The following is a 19,559-nucleotide window of genomic DNA, read 5'->3' as shown; positions in this document are numbered from 1 at the left end:
GCAACCTGTTCTAAAAAAACTGCTCTACTGAGTAAGATCTTGTGACAGAAGAGCCAAAAAGAGACTAGAGAAGGTTCAGATTAAAGGGACCACGTTATGCCAGATCCAACCTTCTCTGGTTTATGATCATAGCCACAATGCTAGCACAAATTTAAATTGGCTTAAACCATTGTCTGTACTGACTGGGACTGATAGAACTGAAGCCCAATGACTTTGAAGTTTCACTTATCACTGGCTAAAAATCAGAATATTCTGACTGCCTTTTCAAGCCAAGATGTAACTGCAACCGATGTTACATTTGATTAATTTGATTGCAGACAGTTCCCAAGTTGCAAACAAGATAGGTTCTGTAGGTTTGTTCATAAGTTGAATTTCTGTATAAGTTGGAACAGGTGTAACTCCAGACAGAAATAAATACTTCTTAGCTTTGGATAACATAGGAAAGGGTGTTTGCTTTGTTGTCTGTGCCCCCATTCAGAAGATTTCACCACACTTTCTGTTCCTGCAATAATTGGATTTTGAAAAGTTTTGCTTGTTGTGGAAACAAGGATGGGTGAGGAAGCTTCAATGGTGATATCTTTTCCCATGATAACTCTTTCAGGAGTGAATTTCCCTTCCCAGGGGTAGATTTCTCTCACTTCCTGTTGTTTCATCCCCATTTGCAACTATGAGTTATTTATATTTCGTATGTTTGTAACTCGTGGGCTGCCTGTATGTCCATAAAAGCTTATGCTAGATTTTTTTTTTCTTTCAAGCTAGTCTCAGAACTGCACTCTATTGTCTTTTTAATGCAGAGTAACACAGCTTTTGTTATAAAAACAAGAACGTGTAACCTTCTTTGGGAGAAGTACAGCTAACAGTATGGTGACATAAAAATATCCCCTCATTTATTATTAGAATTCCATTGCCCTAGAGCAAATCAAGCCTGAATTTTCCATAGAATCAAAAACGACTAAGCTGAATCTCTCATACTTTGGATATGCCATGTGATGATATGACTCATTAGAAAAATGGTAGTGGTGGGGAAGGTGAGATATCATTGGAAAAGAGTAAGAATATATTACAGATTGATTCAATCAAGAATGTCACTGCCTTGACTTTGCAAACCATGAGCAGCATAACCGGAGCCCTTGGAAATTTCCTTTTCATAGGATTGCCATAACTCAAAGCGGACATGATGGCAAATAGCACATGCACAAACCAACAAAGAGGAATTGTTCAGTCCATTGTTTCAGTGAGCTTAAGGAGGGCTATTTCTGTTTTTTATTAGCTACACACAAAATTTACTTCTTTCCATTCATGTCTCTGTGTTGAAACTGAAAGTCACATTGCTTTCAGCTATGTTCACCTCTTGCAATGAAAGGCCTATCACAGACATGAGTGGGTGGCACAAAAAGTGGTTTCTAGATGACATATCTTCAGTGTCTACTGCATGATTCATTGCATTGTATTATGTTATACTGTTTCAACTGGGTAAGAGTAGTAAACGTTGAGGTCAGGATAACTAGGAAGTGTGGGAGCTCTGATTGAGAAATTGTTTCTTAGGCAAAATTACTCTACTGTGGAAGAATTGTAGAGTAATTATCATAATGGTCCTAATAGATCAGACCAAAGAGCTCTCTGGGAGAGCATCAGATCTCCAGTCGGAGACAATCAAACACTTTACGTAAGAAGCCCACTCGCATGACATGAAAGCAACTGTCCCCTCCTCAATGTCATCTCACCTTTGGGTTTTCTAAACCTGGCTAGCAATTGGAGGTGGGAAACATGTGGCTTCTCAGATTTTGCTGAAATATAAGACCCAACAGCTCTAACAGGAACAACTTATGGAGAAGAATCCTGAAAGCTGCAGCCTATTACATTATTCCTGTAATAGGCAAAGAAGACTACAAAGCTAAAAACCAAACATACTGAATATTTATGTTCACACACAAAGGCTAAAAAGTTCATTAAAAAGTAGGATGGAAGAGACAATAGATTTTAAAATCATTGCATTTTGACTGATAGTTAAGCATTTAATTATTTAAAAAGTAAGTTCTAATAGTGCTTCTAATTTTTCCTAGACATCTATCATCTTGTAATAGTATGCAATCAGGAAACAACATGTATTGGTTTGCAATTTTTTTGAAAAAATCAAAACAAGAGTGCTTTTGACTATTGGATACAGTGTCTAATGTTGTTTTATTTTATGAGTATGGGATTATATCCCTGATACGTGGAATACGTTTGATTAATTTTTAAAGACATTTAGTTCTCTGAAAATTTTTGTGCAAGGAAGGCACAAATAAAACAAGGCTGCTACATGGGAAATTACAGTTCTAAAATGAAGCATATGACATATGACTACCACCAAAATTAGCAAGTTGCCTCAAGTGGTTTTTACTTATGACAATGGGGTGTCTTGGAATGATTTATTCGGGGGGGGGGGTTGTTATTGACATTCTCTGATTTTGATCCTAATGCAAAATTAACGGCTGGGGGTGGCGATGGCCAACAGGGAGCTCTGACATGTGCTGGCCCATGAGGTCACGAAGAGTCGGATGCGACTGAACAAATCAACAACAGCAGTCAATTGATTAAAACCCATATTATTATTCTATGGCAGGATATCTAAGCAGGTTGTACCCAGTCTATTGCACTGCCAGCTGATGGGTCTGATGGCAATCAGGTCAGTGAATTTGCTAGCCCTGTCCAAAAATTGGTTTACCACTTTGGATAGCTCCTTTAGATTTCAGACTTAAATCCATATTAGATTCACCACCAACACTGAGATTGGAGCTGATATTCATCACTGATCTGCCTGTCTAATCTTCCATCTGTCCTTGCTTCTCAATGAGCTCACCATGAAGTAAAATTCAATTACATCCAGTTGCATCAGCTCTGAATATGTCTCGGTGAAACTGAAACAATTCAGTGGAATGATAAGTTTGGTAAGCATTTTTGTCTATAACCCCCCCCCCCCCCCCAAACGGACTAGTATGGACAAGTTTAAATTTCATTTTTAAAATTTATGAGCCTGGCAGCTAGAATTGTTATAGAATGATGATCACTAGAAAGCACAATTTCTGCTAAGAGGTATAGGCCACCTTCATATATATAGAGGGGGTGGGGGAAGAGAAAGTACTTCTTAACATATCATTCTTAATTTCCACCAACATAACTGTTCAGCTGAATTACATCCCGAGCTGATGTTTCTTGATATAATTTGACTTTGTTTTATGGTGAGCTCACTGAGTGATTGTTGAGGTTCTTGAATGATAGATGGATGGATGGACAGGTGAACAATCACATCTCTTTCAGATCACTAAACCTAACCAGAACACAATTAAACTTCCTAATCCTAACCTTTCCAAAGGTGGAAATATTATTCCTATCTGGTTACTATAAGGCATTATTTTTAAGCAGTGATGGGTAAAATACGGGTGACACGCAAGCCCAGGCTGCCATCGTTTTGCTTGCCCAGGGCCATCCTAATGCAGTGGTTTGAGGGTTAGACTGACTCTGGAGACCAGGATTCAAATCCTCACTCAGCAACTGGGTGAGTCAAACACTTCCAGCCACAGAAAACCCCAAATAAGAAATGGACTTGCACTTGTAGATTTTATTATTTGGGTCTGGGAAGCATTTTTGGGAATCCATGCAGCCCTGGGTTAGTCATAGGAGCATAAAATTGAATTCTCAATTTATGGCAGTTTGTCACCTTTGTTTTAAGGAGTCACAGTGGTGTAATAGGTTAAACCCTTGTGCTGACTGAACTGCTGACCTGAAGTTTGGGTTGCTGACCTGAAGGTGCAGGTTCATGAGACAGGGTGAGCTCCCATCTGCCAGCTCTAGCTCGCGGAGACATTATAGAAGCCTCATACAGGGATGGTAATGCATCTGGGCATCCCCTGGGCAACATCTCTGTAGACAGCCAATTCTCTCACACCAGAAAAGCCTTGCAGTAAGTTCTCAAGTTGCTTCTGATAGGATTTTTTTTTTTAAAAAAAAACAACCTTTGTTTTGAACACATTGAAAAACTTCTAGTCACCACTGGTGTTGATTTGGCCTCATTCTTGAACTGCTTAGCAACTAGGAGACAGGTCTTCAAGTCTACAAGCTACTTCAGATGACTCCCCCGCCCCCGACACACATTTTTAAGTGAGTGGCAGTAACTCCTTGTGAACAGATCTTAGGAAATTGTTTTTTAAACAAACCAATTTCCTACCATTGTAGTTCCACTGCTCAGAAAAGGATTAGTTGCTGTTATAGTCACAATTTCAAAAACATTTATAGACATTCTTGCTTGTCAAAAATAACTAGAATACTGTAGTTACTTTTTTACAAGCCATCTGGCTGCTACAAGTCACTACAAAGTAGCAAAAACATACTCTCCTCCTATTCCCCTTATTGTTAATTTCAATACTCACATTAAGCCACAGTTGGACCATGTGATAATTCTGCACTGCTGGAGAATTTCCTAAATCTCAAACTCATCCTTTGAAACTTATAAAGAAATCTACACATTCTGGGAGCCTTATCAAGACTCAAATAAAGCAAAATCGTCACCCATTCCTTAGAATTGCTTGACAGTATCGTCTTAATGGTGACAAACTATGGCCGATGTTAAACAGGAAAAAAGTGTAAAGAGAGGTTAATAGCAAGAAAATTGCACTTCTTTATTCCTTTTATACTCTGCTACTAAATTCCGTTTCTTCTCAAACTATTTCTCCTTGAAAAAAACACTTGGGTTTAATTATACAAGTTTATTTTGAATTCTCATTTTCGTTATCTCCTCCTTGTTACAGAAATTCATCCTTGGAGTATTAAGGCATTAAGATCGTATTTTTGCATACATATAAATGTATTTATTTATTGTGTCAGAAGCAAATTGAGAATACAGTTATAATGTATAGAAAAATCGCAAACAAAGTTCAAAACTTGGCATTATACTAAATTTCCTTTGACCAGAAGCTGGCCACTTCAAGTGCCTCAGGTGCCGTTGTAAGAAGGTCCTCCATTGTGCATGTGGCAGGGCTCAGACCACATTGTAGTAAGTGGTCTGTGGTTTGTTCTTCTCCACACTTTCATGTCGTGGACTCCACTTTGTAGCTCCATTTCTTAAGGTTAGCTCTGCATCTCGTGGTGCTAAAGCGCAGTCTGTTCAGTGCCTTCCAAGTTGTATTTATACTTAGTCATTTATATTTATAAACATAAATGAGTCATAATAAATACTCTTAAGCTTTACTACTTTTCAAAGCCAAAACAGTGATATTATGAAGTCTTGAAATCTTTACTTAGTTGCAAAAATCCTGTGATATTGGTTTGGGGTGCTGTTTCATCCTCCTGTTGTCAGCCTGCTTTAGGCTTTTTTTGCTTTATTTTCACTTTACTACTCAGGATAATTGCTAGCATTCTTGAAAAGTTTGAGGCTGAACTCAGACCAGTAACATGTCGATAGCCCATGCAAGTCAAAACTGTATTTGTTAAGAAACAAAAAATAAGGCTACAATCTTATTCACACTGAGCTGGGAACAAGTCCCATTGAACTTCACAGAACTTAATCTATCCTATCATCATTATTACAGTTAAAGGGTTAAACCCCTGTGCCTGTAGGACTGCTGACTTGAAGGTTGGGTTGCTGACCTGAAGGTTACTACAGTAGAGTCTCACTTATCCAAGCCTCGCTTATCCAAGCTTCTGGATAATCCAAGCCATTTTTGTAGTCAATGTTTTCAATATATCGTGATATTTTGGTGCTAAATTCGTAAATACAGTAATTACAACATAACATTACTGCATATTGAACTACTTTTTCTGTCAAATGTGTTGTATAACATGATGTTTAGGTGCTTAATTTGTAAAATAATAACCTAATTTGATGTTTAATAGGCTTTTCCTCAATCCTTCCTTATAATCCAAGATATTTGCTTATCCAAGCTTCTGCCAGCCTGTTTAGCTTTGATAAGTGAGACTCTACTGTAGTTTGAATCTGGAGATAGCATAGATGAGCTTCCTCTGTCAGCTCCAGCTCCATGCGGGGACATGAGGGAAGCCTCCCACAAGGATGGTGGAACATCAAATATCAGGGCGTCCCCTGGGCAATGTCCTCGCAGAGAGCCAATTCTCTCACACCAAAAGCAACTTGCAGTTTCTCAAGTCCTGACATGAAAAAAAAATTACATTCCCCCCTATCCATATTCTGTATTCACAGATTCAACCATCCACAACTTGAATTTTTTTTATAAATCCCAAAAGTAAACGTTGATTTTGCCATTTTATATAATAGACACAATTTTATTGTGACATTGTATATAATGGGACTTGTGTATTCACAGATTTTGGTGTCCCTGGGGGGCTGGAGGTCCTTGAACCAAACTGCAGGGAATATCAATTAAAAGTGTTTTGACAGAAGGGTCAATGACATTCAACATACCATTGGATTGATTTTTCCATCAGATGTTCTTGTGTGCTTCCAAATCACCTTTCTAAAAGATCTATAGTTTGTTAGACAATGGCAACAAGAACTATAGTTAATTTAATTTAAATTGTGGTTTACTAAAACAAGTCAGGATCAGAAATCATGGTTTAATCTGGATTTATTTTATCTGGACATATTTAAACAAGAGTACACCTGAAAGTGCTCAAAGATGGTCTATTTATTAGCAGAAAATCCCATCTCATTTTTGTCTAGGGCTTATCTGGAGGTGTTTTTTCAGGGGATTGTATAAAATAATAAAATCCATGCATTATTAGGTTACTGTGAGTTTTCTGGGCTGTATAGCCATGTTCCAGAAGCATTCTCTCCTGATGTTTTGCCCACATCTATGGCAGGCAGAGGTTGTGAGGTATGTGACAGACTTCAAAACCTCTGAGGATGCCTGCCATAGATGTGGGCAAAACATCAAGAGAGAATACTTTTGGAACATGGCCATACAGCCCGGAAAACTCTCAGCAACCCAGTGATTCCGGCCAAGAAAGCCCTTGAAGACGGCCCGGAAATTACAATTGGTCCAACGCTCGGCAGCCAGATTAATAACGGGGGCAAGTTACAGGGAGAGATCCACTCCCCTGTTTAAGGAGCTCCACTGGCTGCCGTTCATTTTCCGGCCCCAATTCAAGGTGCAGACTATCATCTATAAAGCCCTAAATGGTTTGGGACCCACCTACCTCCGTGACCGTATTTCTTTCATAAACCTGCCCGATCTTTACGATCATCCGGGGAGGCCCTTTTAGCACCACTGTCTTTATCCCAGGCCCGCCTTGTGAGTACAAGGGAGAGGGCCTTTTCTGCTGTGGCCCCCCGATTGTGGAACTCACTACCTACTGAAATTAGACAAGCTCCCACGCTGTTAGCTTTTAGGAAAGACTTGAAAACATGGCTCTTCCGCTGTGCCTTTGGTGAGTAACTTCTGTTATTTCTGTGTTACTCCCACCCCGAACATCTATCCTCTAGATTACTCCACTTCCATATGTCCCTGCCCGCAGTGGAGTACCCCTATGTCCCTCTCACTCCAGGTTTTATCTTTGTGTTCACGTGGCCTGCCCTTGTTTTACTGTTTTTTTGATTTCTTGATGTTGGTGCATTTATTGTATTTTTAATGGTGCTATGTTATGTTGTTTTATATTTTGTTATATTGTATTGCTCTGGGCATGGCCCCATGTTAGCCGCCCCGAGTCCCCGTTGGGGAGATGGTGGCGGGGTATAAATAAAGTTTTATTATTATTATTATTATTATTATTATTTGACAACATTTATTATTATTGTTAAACAAACTAGACTCCTTTGGATATAAAACCATAGTGTATTAGCATTATTGTTTCTGTAGCAGTAACATTTATTTATTTTTCATTGTGAAATTATATCCTGTCTTTTCTTCTATGAGCTCAGGATAGTATATATGGTTCTACTTCTCAAATTTATCCCTACAACAACTCTGAAAAAAAGATCACATTGAAAAAGTTAGATTGGTCCAATGTCCCAAAGTAAGCTTACTGGGTTAATGGAAATCTGGGGATCTGGATATCAGAAGTTCCAGTTCAATAGTCTAACCAGTACACCACTTTTATGGTTTAATATTAGTTGTGAACCAGCTAAAAATGATTTGTAGAACGTTTAGAGTACAAACCACCTATTCATAGCCTTTGTGCTGTCTTTATGCTTTGCTGGCCCTTTCTATGTCTCATCATTGCCCCTTCAGTATTGTATAGTGAGATCCCTCTCATTGCTGATCCCCCACTACTTGTGCATTCATGAGATATCTGCCCCATTTTCTGTAGCCCTAGAGTGATATACTGTTCCTGGCTAATTTTTTGCAGACATGATTGAAGAGAAATTTCAGGTTAAACCACAAAAGACCTGATTAGAAGCTCCATGAAGCAAATCAGAACACTGTCTTGATTGTAGCGAATTTTAATCAAGTCCTAAATGGAATAACTTGAGGATTTTGCTCTACATAAATTTCATCCTGCCATATCTTTCCAAGCAGCAGATGCAAAACAGCTAAGAGATTGAGATGTTTAATTCTCACTCTTATGAGAGTTTAATGAGTTTAATTTTGCAATGACAAGTCTCATAAAATATAAATGAGCAAGAGGTAGGCTATATTTACAGTGAATACTGCTACATGTAACTGTATAAAACAAATAATAAAGTTGTGGTTGCTATAATTTAAAAATAGAAAAATTGTGCATTTATTACTAAGTTATTTTATTTCTATCTAAGTAGATAATGTGGGGCCTTGGCACAGCAGGTTAAACCACTGAGCTGCTCAACTGGCTAGCCAAAAGGTCATAGGTTCGAATCAGGAGAGCGGGGTGAGCTCCCACTTTTAGCCCCAGCTTCTGCCAACCTAGCAGATCAAAAACATGCAAATGTGAGTAGATCAATAGGTATCACTGTGGTGGGAAGGTAATGGTGCTCCATGCAGTCATGCCGGCCACATGACATTGGAGGTGTCTACGGACAATGCTGGCTCTTCGGCTTAGAAGTGGAGATGAGCACCAACCCCCAGAGTTGGACACGACTAGACTTAATGTTAGGGGAAAACCTTTACCCCTAGTAGATAAATCTAGATCACTCCACAATTCTTACCACTGTGCTCTGTGTGGATAAGTTACCATATTTTGGACAGTTTAGCCTGAAAACAAGATGAGCTGAGATATAATACCTTGGAGTAATTTCTCATTTATAGCAACCCTAAGGCAAACTTATTATGGGATTTCCTTTGAAAAATGTGTTCAGAGGCAGTTTGCTTTTACATTTTTCTGAGGCTGAGAGAGTGTGACTTGCCTAAGGTCATCTAGTGGGTTTCTATGGCCAAGCAGGGATTTGAACCCTAGTCTCCAGAGTTATCATCCAATGCTCAAACCACTATGCCATACTGGTGTTCACATAAGACATAATGCAGGTTTAAAAAGTGTGCATGATATAAAGAAAGGAGATAGGCAGAGGGGTTTTTTTTTGAACTTTGCTCAATACTGGAAAGCATGATCACCTTTTGAAGCTGAACAGTGGGAGATTCAGGACAAATAACAGGAAGTACTTATTTAGCTGTGGAATTCATTGCCCCAAAATGCAGCTATGATTGCCAAACTGGCTGGCCATCAAAGAGGACTGGATAAATTAAACTATGTATCACAATTTCTGTTCCTGGGTTATAAATGTCACTTCCTAATTGGTTCTGTTATAAAAACACAAAAAAATTATTAAACTGCAAAAAATTGTTTTTGCGGGACATCCTGCAGCATATTTTGCTATAATTTTTCAATGAATATCTCATTGAGTCTCAACCAATTCAACATAGTTTGTGGCAGCCATCAAAAAAACAGTATAACAACTACTTTCAAAGTAAGTACTGCACAGTAAAACAGGAACAACACTTCCAAACTAGGAACAGAAATTTTTTAATAATTTTGTTACATAGTGTTATTGGTAGATGGGGTGACCAATAGTTAATAGTCAGGATGGTTGTATCTTTATTGTTTCTCCCACTTTCAGAGGTAGCATGTCTCTGCTGGAGAATATGGGATGAAAGGTACAGTTGTTCTAATGTTCTGCTGGGGGCTTCCCATAGACAACTGATGCCCACTGTCTAACCAGAGGTGGGCAAGACAACTTTTTAATTTGTTATGCTATGTTGCACTGGATCCTAGCTTTGCACAAAGTGTAAAAGTCATTCAGCAGTTTTCAGGAAAGACAAACTAATCTTCATTGCCATTGGAAGGAGAACAACGGAAACACCAAGTGGTCTATTTTTCCAGTGCTGTATTCTCTAATAATGTATTTTCAAAACTTGAGTGGTCTAGGGAGGTTGACTGGGACAACTGGATGGAAATCAGAGATGGGGTTCTGTGTCATTAGCATGCGCATACTTATTACATTGAATCTCAGAACTCAGTAGAACTTTTGTCCATGGTTTCATGTAAATATTAAACAGCATTGGGGACAGAAGTGAGTCCTATGACACATGACAGGTCAAAGAGTCAAAGAGGCATCCCATTGCATTATGTTTTGAGTGCACCCCTCAAAGAAGGACCAGTGTCACTGTAAAACAGTGCTCCTGAGAACCATCCCAAAGAGGTGACCTTGGCCAATGGTATCAAAAGCCATTGAAAAGGGTTGTTGTGTGTTTTCCGGTCTGTATGGCTATGTTCCAGAAGTATTCTCTCTTGACATTTCGCCCACATCTATGCCAGGCATCCTCAGAGGTTGTGAGGTATATACCTCACAATCTCTGAGGATGCCTGCCATAGATGTGGGTGAAACGTCAGGAGAGAATACTTCTGGAACATAGCCATACAGACCGGAAAACACACAACAAACCTGTGATTCCGGCCATGAAAGTCTTCGACAACACAGCCATTGAAAAGTCCAGCAAAACCAAGAGGGTGCACACTTCCTATCTAGTTTCCTGCCTTAATAATTTATCTCTGTACCATATCCCTGAAGGCAGATTGAAATGGATCTAGGAAATCCATTTCATTCAGGAAGCATGGGAACTGAGAGGCCACTACACTCTCCAATACCTTGCTCAAAAGAGGATATCGGAGACTGCCCAAAAGTTTTCCAGGATGGTGAAGTCCAGGGAGGATCCTAGTTGTGTTTATATAACTTCATTAGTGTCATTACCACCTAACAAGATTGTGACCCCCTCTCTTTCAGTATAGAACAGAAGCCATACTAAAGTCCATGGATAGTGATGTTCAGTCAGAAGGAAAAGAGGAAGAGGCTATCAATTGTTCTAGCAGCCTATTCGTTCACATGATTTTTAAAACTGTAAAAGAAACCTGCTTTAGAAACTGTAAAAACTGTAAAAGAAAACTTCATATTTCTTAAGGAAATATGGAGTTCAGCATATAATTTTCTCACCTACCTGTATTATTGTATATTAGGTAATGTAGAAATGCATATGAAGATTGTGTTTATGCTATGTTGTCTGTGAATACATATTATCAAAGTTTATCTGAGCATTGACAATTTCATAAAGTGTACAAAGTAGGAGTTTATACAGTTGCAGTTTATGCGCCTGCATACAACCTTAGTTTTCTCACTTTGGTGGCTTGCTTAAACTCTTTGTTGGTTCTGGGATCATAACAAGGCTTTAGAAATAGAAATGCATGAGAGTAAACATGGACATCCCATCCAATAGATGGAAGTTGTTATAAGTATATGATGAGCAGGGCAATCCTATGGTTCTGGAAAATTGTCTGTCTGTTACCCAAAGTCTACCATTGCTATAATGTCATATGCCTAGCAGCAGAATAAATGCCACAACAAAAGAACAACCAACGTAACAGAAATGCAATTATGCTTCTGTCACACTATGACATACAGCTATAGTCATTTTCCTTGTGGAAAAATTATGCAGACTGAATCTTTTTTCTCAATTTATTATGTAAACAAAATTAGGGGTGCAATACCCTCATGAAAGTGGGAAACAATGAATTTTTTAAAATTCCTATTTTAACCTAAGATGAGGAATCACTAGGCACTCCAATGTTAGTCTATGGTCTACTTCTGCCAGAAGCTGGCCACAGAATTGTGCTGAAAAACTTACAAATGCACAAAAAATGTTAATTTTAGGAATCTCTAGATCTTCTAGCACAGTGGTTCTCAATCTGTGGGTCCCCAGGTGTTTTGCCCTACAACTCCCAGAAATCCCAGCCAGTTTACCAGCTGTTAGAATTTCTGGGAGTTGGAGGTCAAAACATCTGGAGATCCATAGATTAAGAACCACTGCTCTAGTATAACATAGAGTCATGCTGGAGGACCCAGAAATTTCAAGAGAACAATGTTAATCACCTCTGTGAATAATCTGAAAAAGTTAAACTCATAAATGTTGAGGGGCAACTGTAGTCAATATATGACTAGTTAATCCTATGAAGTTAATCATAGGATTGAGTTTCTTGACTCATTCTCTTATACAGCCTGTATACAATGTAGGAGGGTGTCTTGTCCTCCAGATGTTAGAGTAGTAGCCAACATGTTAAATAGTGAAAAATGATGTGTCCTGCAACATCTGGAAGGACTACATGAGATTCACTCCTGGCTTTGAAGATAAATGTGAGCAAATATATCTGCCTGGCATGGCAGAAATGCCTTGGTTATATCTGCTTTGAATGAATGTGAAAATGAACTGAAGATTGGTTTGACTTTGGCTTACTGTCAACACTACCACTTTTCCTTGAACTGCAACTTTTTGAATATAGACAACCATTTATCATGGAATGCATACAAGCACAATGGGACTTTCAGAGTCAGCCTTTCATTGGGCCGAATTTGGGTTTTCATCACATGCTGTAAATTGTTAGCTATTTCACTGGCCATTTTGAGTGGGCAATTTGGGAAGTTATAGTTCAAAAATAATGTTAGAATGCTATGATTAAATGTATACAAATGGATGTGAACATCTAGTGTATTTACATACAGTTTTAATAAGACTATTTTTTAAATTTTGTTTTCTAGGATCTAGTTTGGGGTCCAGATGGAAAGGTCCAAAATTAAATATTACAGGAACACAACATGTCATACAGGAAGGGGACTCTTTAAACATCATGTGCAGGTAATCAGTTGGGTTTGGTGGGAGGGTAGGCTTTGTATAACTTTGCCTTACTGCTAATATACTATTGTTCTAATTTGTCTGGGGTGGGAGTGAGAGAGGGACCTATTATCAGAGGAGTGAAGGAGGCAGTCATTAAAAAGGCCTTTGTGTTTGTGTTTTTTCTTCTTAGTTTCTGTTGTTGCTTATAGAGGTTATTTCCAAGATCTCCAGAAATAGCTTGATGCAGTAAAATAAAGGCATGGGAATTAGCCCTGTATTATTGTAGCACAACCTGATTGTTCCTTGTTGCTTTTGCTTCCTTATCTGCATTTACAGCGGGGAAGTGGTCCATTCATGGTCTCTGCCTGAAAGTCTCACTAAGGACAGCAAACGGGTGGATATAATTACCAGTACTTGTGGAAGGAACGGAAAGCAGTTCTGCAGCAGCCTGACCTTGAACAGGGCCCAGCCCGGCGACACTGGATATTATAGCTGCAAATACCCATCCTCAAGTGCTCTGAGAAAGAAGACAGTGTCAAAAATATATGTATTTATCAATGGTAAGATCCCAATTTTTCTAAAAGCAATCCTTTTGTGCAATTCTGAAATAAAGGGAGAATAATGAAATAAATGCAAAGGTGCAACCATGGGCCAAGGGCATAGGATGTAGTGCAAGAGTGTATAACAATTGCACAGAACAACTATGGACATGAAGCTTCCAGAAAAATGGACAATTGAGGGCCATACTTATGACACAGTCAATAATCAGATCTTCTGTAAAAAACAAAAAAAACCCCAAAACTTACAGTTGATGTAACTTTTGATATTTTTGTGTGCCTTCTTCAAGTCATTTCTGACAGGGTTTTCTGGGGCTGAGCGGCTGTGACGTTGTCCAGGCCGACCAAGTGTGTTTTCATGGCAAAATGTGGATTCAAACCCTGGTTTCCAGAGTCATCATCCAACACTCAAACCACTGTGACACACCCTCAAATTAAACTAGGTCAATAGTGTCAAATTAAGCCATTCCTCAGAAGTGCTTTCTGACCAGTTCTGAGGCTATTAACATTTCCATTGGGGGAAGTGAGTATTAGCAAGGCTGATAGCTTTATGTGAGGGGTGTGTGGTTTTTAAAAGCCCATTGGCAGATTTGGTCACAGATCTCCTCTTGTAACATTACAGTGGAGATGAATCAAAACACAAAGTAAAAGTTTTATAGGCCAGACTTGTGGGTGGAAAAAAAGAACAGTAAAGTCGCTGGGCTTGTGGAATTTTGTATGCCTTATCTAAAAGGAAGTGGACCGGAAGCGTGTCTAGAAAACGATTAGACTATTCCATCCAATGCTATCAAATATGTACCCAGGAATATTCTTGCAGTAACAATGTTGCTAGGTGTGTGTGTGTTTTTAGACAAAGGGCATGAAATGCCATCACGCTGCCAACAGAAAGAACACCAGAATGTCAAAGAACAATGTTGTGGAGTTTTTTTTAAAATAAAGTATTAATTAACAAGTAAATTGAGACTTGAGTCACATCCATTAACTTATTTAACTATGTAGCCACAATCAGCTCCCAGAAGCCCCACCCAATTTGGCCAACTGTCAGGAATGCTGGGAGCTGAAGTCCAAAACATGTGGAGGACCAAAGATTGGGAACCACTGACCTAGAAGATTGTGACCAGATGGCCTCCCCATTGTTGAGGACAGGAAAGAAAAAATGTCAACAAGAGTGTGATCAGGTATTTCTAATTCCATGGGTGATAATGTACACATTTGGACTGAGGAGTATATCCTATATATTTTGGCACCCTCCTTTTTAAAAAAGAGAATACTGAATTCTTTGAGTAATAAAATATAGGTTTGATTAATAGTAAAGAACTCAAATCAAGGGTTCTTGAATGCCTATAGCACACCGCTCTGATTCTCAAAGGCTGTTAAATGTAATCCATAATTACAAACCATTTGGATGAACAGCATTCAATTTTAAACCAAAGTTTTACATGATATGAAAGCAAAGCTACACATTACAAGACAAGCATGGGTTTAGACTGTCAGTTATAGGTGGAATGATGAATTCAAGAATGCCATGGCCCTGAGTTTGCAAAAATTAGGACCCATCTACATTGCCATGGCAGTGTAGATTCATATAATTCAGTTCAAAGCAGATAGTCTGGATTATCTACTTTGATAATTGGGTTATATGTAGATCCAGTCTTAGCAGTAATGTTAATAACAAGGTTTCTTGGAGGGCTCACATTCATGCATTCAAGTAATTTGAAGCCAGTTGACAACAGAAAACAACATTCCTTCACTGCAGAACCTGAAGCATATTCCAATATAAATTGAAAGAAAATTCAGCTAACATTCAATCAGAAGTAAGATCTAAGGCCCCTTCTACACTGTCAGAGTATCAAAGCAGATAATCCACATTATTTGCTTTGAACTGGATTATCTGAGTCTACACTGCCATATAACCCAGTTCAAAGTGGATAATCTAGATTTTATATGGCAGTGTAGATGGGGCCTAAAAAGCAAATTTTTGAAAACCCATCCAAACCAGCTGTCATATTAAAATGAAGTAGCAAACTAAACAGCAATTTGAGGAGAAAAATATAGTGCCTACCACTGACAGACTCTTCGAAACAGCCAATTTGTGGCCAAGTACCTGTCTGATCAAAAAGATATACACATGGTAGTAGAAGGAAAGAGAACCAGCCTAGGTTCCCATGAAAGGGACATGCCCTGTGATGGGACTGAGAGGAGGACCTCCACAGAAGATCTCTAAACTCAAAACAGGCTTTCAGATAGTCTGGATCCAAATCATAACTAGTACTTTGATTTGTACCTGGAAACAGACCAGTGACCACTGAAGTTGTCATAACAAGGAGTTTCTGTTCTCTATGTAACCAACTCTGGGCAGAAGTCTCGCCGCAGCATCTTGAACCTGCTGATGTCTCAGAACACTTTCCAAAGTTAGCCCCACACAAAATGTGTTATGGTAATCCAAACAGGATGAGAGCATGGCATGTATCACTGGCTGAATTAGACCTTTTCAGGAACAGGCACAGCTGGCACATCATCTTTAACTGCGCAAAAATAAACTCCTGACCATAGATGAAACTTCGGTACTCGCCCAATTTTCAGGGGGAATGTCAACATACCCACCATAGACTAGAGGAACACATACCTGGCAACAAAAACAAAGCTGGAAACGCCTCTGAGGAAGCCAGTGTGGTATACTGGTTGGAGTGTTGTGCTGCAATTTGATTCCTTGCTTGGGAACCATTGGGTGGCTTTGGGTGAGGAACACACCTTTAGTTCCAGAAATCAGAGTAATAAGTTCACCTTAGAAATTTCTTGAAGGCACACAACAATGACAACACTTCTCTGCTCCCCTGCCCCTAACATAGACTGGAGGGACACATGTCCCGCCCTATATGAGAGCCATGCATGAGTTAGCACTCAAGACCTGGCTCTTTACTAGAGCTTTTGATCTATGTTAATTTTATCAATATTTGTATGTATGTTTTTATCCTTTACAATTTTATCTTGTAAATCGCCTAGAGCATCTTGGATGGAGGGCAATTAATAAGTAATTAAATGATGATGATGATGATGATGATGATGATGATGATGATGATGATGTTTGGCAACAAAAACATCCCAGATTATCTCCTTTGAACTGGATTTTATGAGTCTACACTGCTGGATAATCTGGGACCAGATCCTGGCATATCAGACAGTGTAGATCCAGCCTTCTCTCCATGTCTTCCTCCAGTGAAGGAATTGGGAGGGCACGGCTATTGCTGAAAGTTTGGGTCTAGAATGTGAAAGAAGAGAAGTATGATTGTTCCACTTGACATAACTTCACAGTACCTCATCCTGTTTTAGATCTGTTCAGGATTAATGTTACAGGAATCTCATTCTGTATGCAGCCTGCCAGCCCTATGTTCGACAAACTGCATGATGTCCCAACAACAATAAGCCAGAAGGGGCTTGTAGAAAATGCCCTTGCATTTTCTTATCTTAGAGATAGCAATGATTTCTCAGAGTTGTAAGCTTCAGACAGAAGGAAACACAATATGACCCAAATCTATGGAAATATATCCCTGAATTTACCATGGAAATAGGAAACTGTGGATAATGGCATACCATAGAATCACCTGGAGAGCTTATAAAGGACATATCTTGTTGGATGTGTGTAGAGGTTGTACAATACTGCCCTTCAGTGGTAGCAGGCTTTCTCATACTTGGGACTATAGAATATGCTAGTCAAATCACTTGAGTATCATATTCTGCAGGGAGCAGTTACAATGTAGTGGCTTGAGTGTTGAACATAGGACTCTGGGAGGTCAAAGTTTGAATCTCGCCTAGCTATGGAAAGCCACTGGGCAAGTCATACTTCCAATGGCAACCTTTTTCTGAACAAATCTTACTAAGAAAGGTAACATTAGGCTCACCATGAAAAAAATGACTTGAATATGCACAAAAAGAACATGATATGTGTCAATCCAGAGATTAGTTGCATTAGAGTTCTGTTGACTTTCTTTAGAAGTGCGAGCGAATATAAGGACAAGCAACATGTGGTCCTTAAGTTGTTGTTGGTGTTTAACTCCCATCATTTCTAACCATTGGCTATGCTAGCTAGGGCTGGCTGGAGTTTCGGTTCAACAACAAGTTTTCCATGTCTGGGTTAAAATATTTTCTTTGTGTGCCTTTCCATGTTGGCAAAGAGTTATTTTCAAGAAACCAAGACCACAAATGTATCCTTTTGCCTTGGCGTTCATTTGGAAAATTACAGTGGAAAGTTTGAAAGAGTTGAAAACCACCTGACAAGCTCAGATGCATAAGAGATGACCAAAACATTAGAGATGTAAAAAGACCTAGTCTTCCCAATACACAATAAGTAAAACTTTAAAGTGTAACATTTCTTCCCCGAGTAAAATAATGAAAGAGAAACTTTTGAAAGTGCCAACAATAAACAATAATTGCAACCAATGAGGAAGGCTTTGTTAGAGACAGTTCAGAAGGAATCACAGAATTATTTCAATTACTAAACTGTAACTCTTTAAAATAATACAATTATAACCATAATTTTAAAATGAAAATGTTAATACAAATGAGAGGAACAATTACACTAATTTCCCATTATGAATAGGTACTTCAGGATGGGCACAGTGTTTTCTAATCAGAAGAGAAATGTCCATGAATATAATCAGTGATTGCCCAAACTCTGCCACCATCTGAGTGAGGAGGAGAAGGTGGAAATTCAAACAGTGACACTGTTCCTTTTCTTCTTATTGCTCCTGACCATCATCCTCCATCACAAACTGACATTCTACCCATAACATCTTGGTCAGGGGGCCATTGAAGTACAGGCTTTTCAGACTTGGAAAGCTCTGGAGAGCAAGGCTCTGCAATGCTATGGGTTCAGTGGTGTAGTTTACTGCTTCCAATGCTCCATCATCTGAAGTAGACCTCTCATTCCATCTAATGGGAGGACTAGCCTTGAATCTAAAGCTACTACAATGAGGGATGTGTAGTCAATTCTCCATATTCGCTGTGGGTTAGGGGTGCAGAACTCCTATGAAAATGTAACATTACACATTGCAATTTTTTATCTTGAGAAATCACCCCTCTAGGAATCTCTAGGTTCTCCAGCATGACTCTACAGTCAACTTCTGCTGGAGGTTGCCCACAGAATCATCTTGAAAGCCCTAGAGATTCTTAGAGAGAACCCTTTAATCAAATCCATCAGTAACAACCTCAAAAGTCATACCCGCAAATGTGGAGGTCCGACTGTACATCTTCATCAGTTTTGTTCTTACAATAAGTAATTACTACACATACTCGAGTATAAGCTGTGTTTTTCAGCCGGGCTGAAAAAGCCCCCCTCGGCTTATACTCAAGTGAGGGTCCTGGTCGGCTTATATTCGGGCCAGCTTATACTTGAGCATATAGGTTAGTGGTTCTCAACCTGGGGTCCCCAGATGTTTTTGGCCTTCAACTCCCAGAAATCCTAACAGCTGGTAAACTGGCTGGGATTTCTGGGAGTTGTAGGCCAAAAAACATCTGAAGACCCCAGGTTGAAGGCCACTGATATAGGTAATCAGAGTTGGAAAGTCTTATCTTATTAAGGTCTTATTATCTTAAATTACGTTTATGTAAATATTCAAAAACATTTAACCTACTGATACCTCAATTAATGTAATGTATTGGTAACTTTTTAAAATAGCCAGTAGTTTTGTATTTCCCACCCTCGCAATACACGTAATAAGTTTTCCCAGTTATATGTAGTAAAATAAGGTGCCTTGGCTTGTATATGGGTAGCTTATACCCAAGTATATATGGGTATATATTTTTCATCCTCACTCTGAGAAAGTTGATAAAAGCTGCTCATAAAGATACACCCAATCAATCCATGCTGAGTTCACTTTGTGATAGCACAAACCATATGATCACACCAACCATTAGGACTGGAACCAAAACATAATACCTAGCTAAGTTCCCTGGAACAAATAAAGGATCACTAGAATATGCT

The 19,559-nt window shown here is 39.0% G+C and overlaps 1 protein-coding gene across 2 annotated transcripts in view; it reads left to right on the top strand.

Annotated features, from left to right (window-relative positions):
- The window catches only part of flt1 (fms related receptor tyrosine kinase 1), a 145,808-nt gene that overhangs the window by 9,550 nt on the left and 116,699 nt on the right, over positions 1 to 19,559 (top strand). For both annotated transcript variants that reach the window (XM_062974678.1, XM_062974677.1), the window contains exons 2-3: positions 12,947 to 13,043; positions 13,359 to 13,582. In XM_062974678.1, the coding sequence (XP_062830748.1) occupies positions 12,947 to 13,043; positions 13,359 to 13,582 (321 nt within the window). The remainder of the gene's footprint in view (positions 1 to 12,946; positions 13,044 to 13,358; positions 13,583 to 19,559) is intronic.

The sequence above is a fragment of the Anolis carolinensis genome, chromosome 3 (assembly GCF_035594765.1).
Source record: "Anolis carolinensis isolate JA03-04 chromosome 3, rAnoCar3.1.pri, whole genome shotgun sequence".
Lineage (NCBI taxonomy): Eukaryota > Metazoa > Chordata > Lepidosauria > Squamata > Dactyloidae > Anolis > Anolis carolinensis.
The sequence above is the reverse complement of the archived record's forward strand: the minus strand, read 5'-3'. Positions and strand labels throughout refer to the sequence as shown.